The 13,685-nt window shown below is 41.9% G+C and overlaps 1 protein-coding gene across 1 annotated transcript in view; it reads right to left on the bottom strand.

Annotated features, from left to right (window-relative positions):
• Hibch (3-hydroxyisobutyryl-CoA hydrolase) overlaps positions 1 to 13,685 on the bottom strand; it is a 68,519-nt gene that overhangs the window by 10,030 nt on the left and 44,804 nt on the right. Inside the window, exons 7-9 of the mRNA XM_059278492.1 lie at positions 11,967 to 12,045; positions 2,853 to 2,998; positions 2,414 to 2,500 (exon numbers count right to left, since the gene is read on the bottom strand). Of these exons, the coding sequence (XP_059134475.1) occupies positions 2,414 to 2,500; positions 2,853 to 2,998; positions 11,967 to 12,045 (312 nt within the window). The remainder of the gene's footprint in view (positions 1 to 2,413; positions 2,501 to 2,852; positions 2,999 to 11,966; positions 12,046 to 13,685) is intronic.

Raw genomic sequence — 13,685 nt, 5'->3', positions numbered from 1 at the left:
TTTTATTTATATTTTTATCATCTAAATGTTTCTATGAATCTAAGGATAAGAGTCTAGGACCTAAGACTTGAGAACACGTGTCAAATCTCCATCAGGGCTAGAAATTTCCACTGCATGGCTGGCATCCCTGCAGATCTACCTTCTGGGGGGCAGGGCGGAGAAAACTACCTCAGGAAGTCAACCACAAGTGCTAGCCAACCACTGAACTCAGTACTCAGCCTTTACCGCTGTCCTACTGTCAGAGACCAAACATGGACCATGGAAAAGTACTAGCTAAGCCAGAGAACAAGCCCCTACCCTAAACCAAAGATAAGGAACAGGTCAGGCAGGTCAGGTAGCATAGCAACAGAACAATGGGCCCTGACCAGTGACCTTACCACCTAGCAGCCTCACGACTTGCAGGACTTGCACGTAGCCCTTCACCTGCACGTCCCCCTTCACCTGCACGTACGGCACGTCATCGTGCACCCCTTCCCTCCCCCTCTCATGCTATATAAACCTTGCTGAGGAGAATAAAATTTGCAGGTTGATCAGAACACACTGTCTTGCTGTCTTCTCTCGTGTTTCCCCCATCCCTCTCATTCTCTCCCATAGGTGGGTCGCCCCTGTTGACACCCCGCTGGCTGGGGCATCCTACCTCTCAGCCTGAGCTCTCTCCTGTTTATATTTCTAGTTAATCTCTCTTTTATTAACCCATATCATATGACATGATCCAGGCATCATCTTATAAAGAGAAGCCAGTTTATCAAGGCCATTCTTACAGTACAGAACACCTACTTTATTGGAAGGTGAGACTGGACTGCAGCAATGGCAACTGGGCCTGAGTCTTGGATGCAGTATTTTTACAGACAGCACTATACAGGCAGTCCTATTACACAGCTTTTTAACACTGAACTCCAGTCAAGCTGTTCCTTTAAAGTCTGTCTGTCATGTGTTTCTCCATTCCGACACTTAAGGATCCAACACTCTGGATGACCCTGTTTATCTTTGTGAATTATGACATGTCCACCATTGCTGTCAGTTGAATGGTGCGTTCTAAGGATCAGGTAAATACCTACATGTACCAGGCCTGAGTGCCAGTGCACGGAGGAGGATAGCAGACCCTGGTTCTGCAAGCTTGCAGCTCAAAGGGGCTACAGATCATCCCACTTAGCACGGTCCCTCTCTTCTGTACAGCACCCACCTATCCCCGCCCCTTGGCTAGACTTTCTAGACTTCTGGAGGTGTAACTGCACTCATTAAAACTTGTAAGCCACTTTTGATTGTTTTCCTACTGCACACCAGTATCCTGTCCTACCTCCGCCCTGTCTCTAGGTCTCTCTAACTGACTATCACCCCTTCCTTTCCTCAGTTCTTCCTCTCTCTTACTCTTTCCCTTCTTTTTCACAGTGCTGAAGAAACAGCCTTGCATATGCTGAGCAAACACTCCACCACTGTGCTATGCCCCTGCCCACTGTGCAGGTCTTCAGAGGTTCACGGTTCCTTAAAGGGCTCTCCACAGGAGTCAGCTTGCTCCAGCTGGCTTCCTACACTGAAGGATGATGTCACAATCTCACTTCTGAGTTAGAGCCTTCTTCTTCGAAGCTGTCATTATATTGATGTCTCACTTCTACCTTGGTTCCTTTCATTTTATTTGACTTCATCAATTTCAGTGAAATTTTAAAAGATTCATGTATTCAACTGTGATTCAACTGTGATTTTAAGGATTCTCGACTTTGTGTGTTTGTGTGTGTGTGCATGTGCAAATGTATAGTATGGGTGGGTATTTGTGGAGACCAGGCGTCAACCTTAGATGCCATTCCTCTTTAAGTGCTGTCTTATTAGCACCTGAGCTCACCATTTAACCTAGGCTGGCTGGCCAACAAGCTCAGGGGCTCTGCTTGTCTCCACCTCTCCAGAGTTGGGGTTACAAATGCACCACAGCTAGCTTTATAAAAAGCTCCCACAGGTGGGTGCTGGGGATCAAGTGCAAGTCCCAATCTGCTTGTGCAGCAAGCACTTCACTCACTGGGTCACGACCTCCCCAGTTTCTATTTTTGGCCTTTATAAGAAAACTTAGGTAACGTAAGTAAGAAATTAAACATTGCAGCATATTTTATTATTAGCATTTCACTTTAGCAGCTCCACAAATAGTCTGAACATTGAACCTCTGTCACAGAAATGCCACAGAGAATTGCAAAAGCTTTTTCAAAAGCTCCTTCCAAGGCTAAGCATTTAAGTTCAAAAGACAAGCTGTGCAGTTGCACAGGAGGAGGGTAGGTATCAGATGGCCAGCCCAACACTGAAGCTCTGGTCCTCCCACCAAGCCTTAAAGTAAATGATCCTCAGTGCGCTTTCTATAGCCACAAACCCAAGCTTACCATCTGCTCACTGTGTGAGCACTGTCCTTTCCTGTGGCTGGAGGCCGACTTACCTGGGCCTGGTAGCTTTCTAAGACACCTGCAACATCTTCTGCTGAAGGCGACTTCAAGGCCAACAGCTCTTCCTCTAACTTGTGTAACTGAAGGAAAGAAAACAAGATGTGGAACTTTGCGGAGGCACAAAGCTCTCAACCCCCCAGGACCCTTATCTTAAAATCTATGCTCCCTTCACATCAACCCTGAAAGAAACGTAGGCTGCAGCTACGTGCACATACACAGCAAACGCTACCTCGGAAGGATGGACAAGACAGGAAAGAAGGAGCCCTTGTGATGTGGGACAGCATGGAGGAAGAAAGGGAAGGTGAAGGGAAGGATGGGGTGGGCTGAGGTACTTTCTCCAAGGTCACACAGCTGTAAGCAATAAATTCCGTATTCATACTCATACTTACCAAAGATATGTGACCTCAACCACTCTAGCAAACACCCAATTACCTTCTCAAAATCTACAAAGTGTGTGGCGATTCCTGCTCTGTGCACATCTCTTCCTTTCAGTCTGAACCCTGTCAGTGCAAGGAAGTAACCCAGCTTTCCTTGAAGTCTTGGCAAGAAATAACCTCCGCCCACATCAGGAAATAGCCCTGTAATTAAGTACAGCAAAAAGAATAATTAAAACAGAAGGTGGAGTTAGTCTCTTACATCACACAATAACTTCTATACAGACTGTGAATCTGCACTACAGATATGTGTTATACAACAAACTCAAATCACAAAAAAAATGTTATAAATTGTTAAGTTGTTTTAAACATTTTCCAAATTCTTTGTATCTCATTGCTATAGCAGTAAGGAAAGTATTTGACTGTACAATATTTTGTATATTAGGAATATGCAGTACTGGGGGATAGATGGTCAGTGAGGACCTGAGTTTGACCCCTAGAACTCAGGTTCAAAAGTCCAAGTGTGTCAGCATCCAACTGCAATCCCAGAGCTGGACAAGCAAAAGCCAGAGAAGTACTAGGGTCACATGACTAGCTTAACCAAGCTCCAGGACAGTGAGGAGACCTTGTCTCAAAGACAAGGTAGACGGTACCTAAGGAATGACAGCCAGGGCAACTAACAAACCATCTGCTTTCCAAACAGAAAGCACAGAACTTCTTTCCTGTTAACTTGAGAGAGAGCCTCGAGAAGTAGCCCAGAGTGGCCTTGAACTTGTGATCTTTCCTCAGCCTGCGGCCTCCCACCACTGGGATTACAGGTATGGGTTACCATGCCCAGAGAGTGTGATATTTTAAACATAAACTCTGCCCAGAGTCTTACTTCACATTTCTTAAAATTTTTCAGTGGCTATGTTTTCTCTCAGACTGGAACACCCCCCTAACCCAGTCGTGAATGTCCACCCGTGTGTTCAGTTGAATCTCTTATCATCACACTCTGACCCAGCCACTCTTGTGTCTTCTCATTCGCCCTGCACCCACCTCCTGATGAGAGCCTCAGCGGCCTTCTGAGCACAGGAGACCCTTCTGTCCTGAAATATGCCCTTGTCCCACAAGGTGTGGCCCGGCCTCTGACACATCTTTTCATCTCACTGTCTCTACACCTTGACCTCTGAGTGCTGCAGAGGCTACACTTGCTATTCGGACGCCCACCTGTGGTTAGTTCCCTTGACTCCTGCGGCTTTTAGTAACACCCATATGCTGATTATTCTCGGTTAGTAACAGAATTGTGTCCCAAAATCTGTATGTTGAAGCCTCAGCCCACAATGTAACTGTATCATTTATAGACAGAACTTCGGGTGTTGTGGATTAATCCTTTTGTACACTGTAAAGACGTATCTTTGCCAAGGCACCTTCTTACTGCTTTAATAAAAAGCTAAAGGGCCTTTAGCTAGGCAGGAGGTATAGGTGGGACAGCCAGACACAGAGGACTCTGGGAAGAAGAAAGGTGGGGTCACCAGGAGATGCAGAGGAAGCAAGACATGCTGGAGGACAGGTAAAGCCACAAGCCACATGGCAATACATAGATGAATAGAAATGGGCTAATTTAAGTTGTAAGAGTTACTTAGTAACAAGCCTAAGCTATGGCTGAGCTTTTGTAATTAATAATAAGTCTCCATGTTATTACTGGGAGCCTGAAGTCCTGACGAAAAGGTCCAACTACGTTCAGGTATGTCAGATTGCAAGGGGGATGCCGTAGTCCATCAGAACTATCCTTATGAAAGAGACACACACAGAGGAAAGGCCACATGAAGACATGGCAAAGAGGTGGCCATCTGAGAGCCGAAGGAGGCGGCTCAGGAAGAACCAAGCTTACTGATACCTGACCTTGGCTCTCAGCCCTCAGAGATGTGAGAACCAATATGTTGTTTTAAGTCAATCAGTCTATGGTTTTATTGAATAGGCTGAAGTTGATGAACAGTCTCTAACCTAGTTGTACCTGTCCCCTCAAATACCAAACTCGAGAGCTGTCTTCTCTGCAGTCACATGGTGTGTAAGCATCTCCACGCAGCAAAACCACAGCTCTGGACGCGCATCCCTTCAACTACAGTGTTTTGTTTTGTTTTTCCTGAACTGCCTCCTCCACCCAGAAGCACAAACTGAACAGTCTGGTGCTGTCCCTACTGACACCTCAGGGTCTCCCCATCCTGGACTCTCCTAGCACTCATCACTACAGTGTGTGAATAAGGGATCTGAACCTCAGGAAGGGATACAAGAACTAAATGGAAAGCCAGAAGCCTGAATCCTGGATCCACCACCAAGATGAGCTGATGACAAAGGCAGATCCTGCCTCTGCAGTGGGAAATAAACGGTGTCTTAAGGCGTCATTCCCATCCTACACAAAAACAAAACACCAAACCCTAAATGCCTAACAAGGGCAAAGTGTTTCCAAGCAACTTTCATTCATCCTAGAAGAAAGTGCAAGAACATTTGGAAGTACTCAAAATGTCAAAAGAAGTACAGGCTGGCAGATCTATGTAAATTCAAGGCCAGTCAGGACCAGTCAGAGCTACATACTGTCACAGAGAGGGGGGCAGGGAGTAGGGAGAGGGGAGTAGAAAGGAAGGGAGGAAAAACAAAACAAAATAACCTTCAAACGCATCCAGCACCCAACAAAAGAAAAGTTGCATTTAGAATCCAATAAAAAATTACTAGCTGTCTTAGTCAGGGTTATCATTACTGCAATGAAATACATGATCAAACACAAGTTGGGGAGGAAAGGGTTTATGTGGCTTACACTTCCACATCCCTCTCCCACCACTGAGAAAGTCAGAACAGGAACTCAAAACAGGGCAGGAACCTGGAGGCAGAAGCTGATGCAGACGCCATGGAGGGGTAACGCTTGCTCCTCATGGCCTGCTCAGCCTGCTTTCTTATAGAACCCAGGACCACCAGCCCAGGGAAAGGCACCACCCACAATGGGCTGGGCCCTCCCCCATCAATCACTAATTAGAAAAATACTTTACAGGCTTGCCTACAGTCCTATCTTATGCAAGAATAATTGAGGTCCCCTCCTCTCAGATGACTTTAGCTTGTATCATGTTGACATAAAACTACCCAACACACTAGCCATCTAGTGGTGCAAACCTTTAGTCCCAGCACTTGGGAGGCAGAGGTAGGTGGATCTCTAAGTTCAAGGCCAGTCTAGCCTACATAACCCTATCTCAACGAGAAAAAAAATTAGACAACTAATATGGCATGATAAATATAATGAGACTGAATTAATTCAAACTGACATCAATGTAAGAATTCGCTCATATGTTCAAAATATTTAGAGACAGAGAAGTCATATATTTAGCAAGTCAAATCCTATTTCCATAGATGAAAAGGGAGATGAATGCACAGACTGAAAGCTATTTACAAATGCAAAGGGCAGATGAGACTTTGCAGAGGCAGAAGTTTAAAATATAGAAATAGAAACTAAATGGAAAAAAAAACACTCTAAGTTGAAATGCACTTAACACACCCCACTGAGCGTCATCACTTAGCCACACAACACACTACCCCAGAACATCAACTGTGCATTCTTATGATCACATGGCTGACCAGGAGCTGCAGCCCAGGAACACAGGAGAGTATCTCACTACACAGTACTAGAAAATCTGGAGTACAGCTTCTACTAAATGTGTACATAAAAGTGATTTTTTTAAAAAGCCAATTAACCTGCTTTTATCTGACAAGACTAGAAACATAGAGCAGCAAATGAAAACTAAAGTAGTTGAAAATAAGTAATGAATATCTCAGCGAAAACCAAATTCTGATTTAAGATCAATATAATTGATAAACTTCAAATTAGAATGAGCTGAAGAAAAAAGGAGTAGACATGAAGTTAATCACGATTGAGAGGGACAGAGAACACTACAGAGTCTACACATATTAGAATAGCATGGGCTGCATTATATTAATAGATTGTAAAAATTCCTTCAACGATTCAACCTACCAATGCTTGTGCAAGAAGACAGCTTGACTGGCCAAGTATGTACCAGAGGCTTCGAGTCTATGATTACAAACTACTGATGTATTCCACATTTAGATGATACCAATTCTACACAAGCTCTTCCAGAAAGGGAAAAAAACAAAACAAAACAAAAAAAAACGGCATTACCAATACTCATCCAAAGAAAAGTCATTACAAATCACACTGCAAACTCCCATAATCAGAACTACAAAAATTACACATAAAGTTTCAGCAAATCAAACCGAATAACATATTAAACAGTTTACAAATATCAGGGGAAGATGTATCACAGGGAAATTTGAACATAAAAAAAACATTCAAAGGGCTGGAGAGATGGCTCAGAGGATAAGAGCACTGACTGCTCTTCCAGAGGTCCTGAGTTCAATTCCAAGCAACCACATGGTGGCTCACAACCATCTGTAATGAGATCTGGCGCCCTCTTCTGGCCTGCAGACATACATGCTGTATACATAATAAATAAATAAATATTTTTAAAAAACATTCAAAATAATTTACTATTAACAAACTAAAGAAAAAAGAAAAAGCCAGTGATCATCTCAATAGATGCAGAAAAAAATACCTGACAAAATCTCATATGAGTAACTTAACAATACACCCAAAACCTCTAAAGCTACAAGAAGAAATAATAACCCACAAGTAGACGGGAGGAAATCAACTCAGCGCTGAAACCAATAAAATAAAAACAGTAACAGCCAAATGGTGGTGCTGTGCTTCTATTTAATCCCAGCACTCGGGAGGCAGAGGCAGGGGGATCTCTGAGTTCGAGGCCAGCCTGATCTACAGAGTGAGTTCTAGGACAGCCAGGGCTACACAGAGAAACCCTGTCTCTAAAAAACAAAAACAAATAAACAAAGAACAATTACAAAATCAATACAAATAATCAATGAAACAGAGTTGGTTCTTTGAGAATAATCAACAAGACTGACAAACCCATACCCAAATGAAGTAAAAGACAGAAGATACAACTAAATAAAATTAGAGATGAAAAGGGAGACATAACAACAGACACCAAGGAAATTCAGAGAATTATAAGGACAGTTTAAAAAAAATCTGCATTCCACCCAACTGGAGAATCTAAAAGAAATAGATTAATTTATTGATATAAATGACCTATCAAAACTAAGTCAAGATAAAATAAGCAATTTATAATGACCCATAACCCCTAGTGAAATAAAAGCAATAATTAAATCTCCCAGCAACAACAAAACCAAGTGCCAGATGGATTCAGTACAGAATTATACTAGTCCCTCAAAGAAGAATTAGCACCAATATTCTTCAAATTATTCCACAAAATAGAAACCAAAGGTTCACTTTCTAGTTCTTTTTATGAAGCCACCAATATCCTAATACCTAAATGACACAAAGACCTAAAAAAAAGTATATAGACCAATATCCCTTATGAATATAAATGCAAAATTTCTTAGTAAAATACTCCCAAACCAAATCCAAGCAAACATCTATCATGATCAACTTGTCTTTATCCCAGAGATGCAGGATTGAGAGACTAGCGATACATGGGCCACACCTACTAATAAAGGTCACTTATGTCAAGCCCACAGCCAACATCAACTTACATGGGGAGCATTTCCATTAGGATGAGGAGTGAGACAAGGTTGTCCACCCTCTCAATAGAACTGGAAGTCTTGGCTAGAGCAACAAAATGACTCAGATCAAGGGGACACAATTTGGAAAAGAAGTCGTCAAGGTATCTTTATTTGCAGGTGGTAAGACTGGATACATAAGGATGCTAAAAACTCCATCAGGAAAACTTCTATAGCTGATTAAACACTTTTAGCAAAATAGCAGGACACAAAATTAACGCACACAAATGAGCAGATTTCCCATATACAAACAACAAACACACTGAGAAAGAAGAAATGAAGGAAAGAGTACCTTTCACAATGGCCTCAAACCAAAAAATATCTCAGGATAACGCTAACCAAGCAAGTGAAACACTTGTACAATAAAAACTTTAGCACTGAAGAGAATATCAAAAGATAAAAAGAGCTCCTAACACTCATGGATCAGTAGGATTAACATAGTAAATATGGCCATCCTACCAAAAACAATCTACAGATTTAATGCAATCCCCATCAAAATTCCACCAATTATTTATAAAAATTTAAAAAAAAAATCTTAACTTCATATGGAAACACAAAAAACCAGGATTAGCAAAAACAATCCTGAATAATAAAAGAACTGCTGGATGTATCACTACCCCAGATTTCAAGCTGTACCACAGAACTATAGTAATAAAAACAGCCTGGTATTGGCATAAAAACAGACATGTTGATCAATGGAACTGAATTGAAGACTTAGGTCCACATAACTGCAGACACCTGATTTTTAACAAAGAAGTAAAAAATACACATCAGAGAAAAGGCAGCATCTTCAGCAAATGATGCTGGTCAAACTGGATGGCTGCAGGTAAAAAAAATGAAAATTGATCACTATTACTCTGCACAAAACTAAAATCCAAACAGATCCAGGACCTCAACATAAGACCAGATACCCTGAATCTGATACAAGAGAAAGTGGAGAATAGCTTGAACTCATTGGCACCAGAAATGATTTTCTGAATAGGACACGGATAGCAGAGGCACTAAGATCAACAATTAATAAATAGGACCTCCTGAAATTCAAAAGCTTCTGTATGGCAAAGGACACCATCATTCAGGCAAACTATCAGCCTACAGAATGGGGAAAAAACTTTATCTTTTATATATCTGATAGAGGGTTAGTATCTAGAATATATAAAGAACTAAAAACAAAAAACAAAGCAAAAAATCTGAACATCAATAAAACAAACAACCCAATTAAAATAATAAGGTGCCAAACTAAGCACAGAGTTGTCGAAAGGCGGAACACAAACGGCTGAGAAACACTTAGAGAAATGCTCCAATGTTCAACATCTTTAGCCACTAGTAAAATGCATTTTAAAACTACTTTGAGACTCCATCTTACACCAGTCAGAATGGCCAAGATCAATAAAACAAACGACAGTTCATGCTGGCAAGAATGTGGGAAAGGGGAGCACTTACTCATTGCTGGTGGGAGTGCAACCTTGTACAATCACTATGAAAATCAGTGTGGGTTCCTTAGGAAGATGGGAATCGATCTACCTCAAGATCCAGTTATACAATAAACCCAAAGGACTCTCCGTTATACCACAAGGACAGTTGCTCAACCATGGTCATTACTGCTCTATGCATAATAGCCAGAACCTGTAAATACCTAAATGTCCATCAGCTGATGGACATGAAACTGTGATACATTTACACAATGGAGGTAGGAAAAAATCATTCTGTGTGAGGTTACCCAGAGCCAAAGAGACAAACACTATGTTTTCTCTTATATGTAGATGTTAGCTTTTAAGCTTTCTACATCTGGACTACAATCTGAATGGCCACAGAGGTTAGGTACCTAGTAAAGAGAGAGGAGGAGAGGGCCTCACAAGGAAGAGGACAGTGTGCAGCGTGAGAGAGTCTGTGGAGCATTCAGTCCTGAATGGGATGTCTTTATCAAACACCTCTCCCTCAAGGCTCAAGGATCTGTAAGGAAGAGGAGGCAGAAAGATAGGCAAGGGTGGTGGGTGACTCCAAGGAAAGACTGTCTTGCAGACACAATAGGACAGATGCACATATGAACTCAGAGGCTACAGCAACATGCACAAGACTGCATAGGATCAAGCTACATGGGGTCTCCGCTCTGAGAGAGGCATGTGAACACAGCCCTAACCAAAATCCATCTGCGGCTGAGACCTGCTAGGACAGGGGACATCAGCTTTCTCCAAAGGAGTGTCACTAGGAACATCAACCACACTCCAGGGCAGGCCCATGTCAGGAGTGGCTGGCCATCACAGAATGAATTCAGTGGCATTTTTGTGTTGTATTTTCCTCTGTTTTAGCATTTTTTTTTCTTACTGGCCTTTTACCTGTTTGTTTTGATTTTGGGTGTTGGGGTTTTGTGTGGATGGATTGCTGCTTGTTTTTTGTTTGTTTTGTTTTCATTTTTGTTTCTTTTTTTTTCCTCTTTTGAAGGGAAGAGAGATAGAACATAAAATTAGGTGGTAAGGATGCTGGGAGGAGCTGGGGTAGGGAAAAAACATGATCAAAATATATTGTCTGAAAATGTTTTCAAACAAAAATGGAAAACATTATCTACAATATCAAGCAATAGGAAATGGACCCAATTCTGGTAAAATATGTGTAAGACCTACACACTGAGAAGTATAAAACTTTGGAAAATTAAAACTGAAAAACTGACTTGTTCTAAAGACACCATCTTACTAAGACATCAGTTCTTGGGCAGAGGAGATGATTGACTCAGTGAAGTGTCTGCCACGCAAGCATGAGGAGAGTTAGACACCCTGGAAAGAGCTGGGTGTGGTGGCACATGCCTGCAATCCCAGTGCTGAGAAGGTGCATAAGAGGATCCACGAGGCTTGTTGCCAAACAGTCTAGTTACATGAGTCAGCTTCAGATTCAATGAGTGACCCTGTCTCAAAAAATAAGGTGGAGAGAAACAGAGAAAGACACCCCTGGCCTCCACATGCACAGGCCAGACACACACCATCACACACGCAAACACATACAGCACAACCATGAAAGAAGTCAATTTTGCCTGATAAGATGGTAGACTTGCCAAACACAACAGAAGGCATTTTTCTTGCAATTTACAAAGTAAATTTTATACAGAAATACAAATGGTCTTTATAACCAAAACCACTTGGGGTGGGATAAAGCTGGGTGGTTACCGCTACCTGATTTCCAGAATACCGTAAGGCAACAGCAGCCAAGAAGGTGATATACCGGCTGGCAGCACAGACATCTACCAGACACAACGGTGAAGACAGGAGCCCTTTCCACACACCCTGCGGGAGTGACTCTCTTCAGCACCAAACAGGAATGCTGACCTATGAGGCTCTCAAAGTTTGGAAACGTTAACTCCGGGGTACTAATATCTTCAGATAATGTAATTACTGAGCTAACGGAGAGTCCCTGGTCATTTTAAGTTCTTTCGTTGTTGTGTCTCACATGGAGTCCTTTGACTCCATGTGTATAGGTATAAAATATCTGAAATGTAGTAAAGGAATGTGATTCAAAAGTAATGACAAAACCTTTCTGGTGTTTTTACCTATTCCCGTTTCTGGCATTGCAAAGACGGACCTTTCCGTAGCCACTCGGAATCGTCCATGAACGGAAAGACCAACTCCCTAGGGAAATAAGAGGGGAAAATGCCTTAATATGTGGTAAAAATTGAAAGATTAACAAACAAATATTACAAAACAAGTAAGTGTGCACTGTCTTTATATTCCACAGCAGTTTGTCTCAGCCCCAAACCTCACAAGTCCCGATGAATTTGCTGGACGCAAAGGCACAGGCATCTCTGACAGGTGAGGCTGGCCTGCTCTAAGTGGGCAGTTTCCCTTAGCAACCTGAACTGTGCTCTCAGCCTTCCCGGCATTACAGGACACCTACTCTCCACGGAGGCCGAGTACTGTTTATTATTGGCACTAATAACCATAAAAGCGCAATCAAGTTACTATGGAAAATTTCAGTAATTTTGAAAAGAGTATTTAACACATTTCTTTACTTAACCTATTTCGTCAAATAAAATTAGCCACATCATTATCTTCCCATGCAGCATTTAATGAGACCCATAAAATGTGTCCGGATTGGCTACTAAAAGGTTTGGTTGAAGGTTCGTCTCATTTGGAGAGTTGCACTGAAAAGAGCGAGCACTGAGCACAGCAAACGCTGGGACGAAGCGTGTGTGAAGACCCCCCACCACTGTGTGTGCTGACGGCTGTCACTGTACCTCCGCTCTGTGTGCTCTGCTCCGTCCCTGTTATTCACAAGTTCACATTGTTCCCATTCTCATTTTAACCAGTGAGTATGTAACTCAGAACAATTGCAGGCTCTTTGTGCTGTGTGTTAGCTAAATAGGGTTCCCTATCTGATTCTCTTAATTTTCATTACGATTTTCTAAGTTTCTTCATATGTTTTGCCTCTTCACACATTTGTAAATTACTAACCCTTTAAGGATGTCACTAAGAAAACACTTGAACATACAAGTATTTTCTTATACTGTACATTAAGCTTAAAATGTAATGATCATGGCCATAAACATGTCAATCAATGACAGCCTTCAGTCAGTACCTATGTCCTTTGTGGTCAACACCTGTAAGTTATACTAGGTTTGCTCTGTGTAGGCAAATGTGTTTGTTCTGGACACCATGCTAGGACACGGTCAACTGACAACATTGCCCAAGTCAGAACATCTATATACTTCAAGACTACGGTGAAATCTTATGATTCTGATAAAAATAAGACATGCTATATTGATAATTTTCACTTCTATTTGAGTCTCTACTTTTGGCTGTCATATTGTAACTGAGAACTCGGAACTGTTCAGGAATGTGCTACTATGAATTTAAAGGAAATGTCAGGCAATTAGTAGCTAATTAGCACAGAGTTTGTGAGCCCAGGGCACAGATGTCTCCAGTTCTCAACTCATAGACCCTTCCTCAGCTCTCATCTATCTAATTATTGCCCTCCTCTTTTACCTATTAAAGTTCCACAGACAGCACATAATTATGGCCATTATTATTTACATATCAAGCTAAATTCTGAGCATAATTTTCAACCTAAGTCCTATCGTTCTCTTCCAAAAGACACAGTGATTGTCAAAACCTTTAAGTTTCCCCATGTATCACACATGTGATATAAACACATATATGACATACAGCAGTATATATTTTTAAAACCCCATGGCCTGCAAGGAGCTAGGCACTCCAGCCGAGCTACCCCGTATGTGAGTTCCCTCCTTCTCTTCTTCCTGTCCTCATCCATC

The sequence above is a fragment of the Peromyscus eremicus genome, chromosome 13, assembly GCF_949786415.1.
Source record: "Peromyscus eremicus chromosome 13, PerEre_H2_v1, whole genome shotgun sequence".
Taxonomy (NCBI): domain Eukaryota; kingdom Metazoa; phylum Chordata; class Mammalia; order Rodentia; family Cricetidae; genus Peromyscus; species Peromyscus eremicus.
Note: the sequence above shows the minus strand (reverse complement) of the source record. Positions and strands in the feature narration are given on the sequence as shown.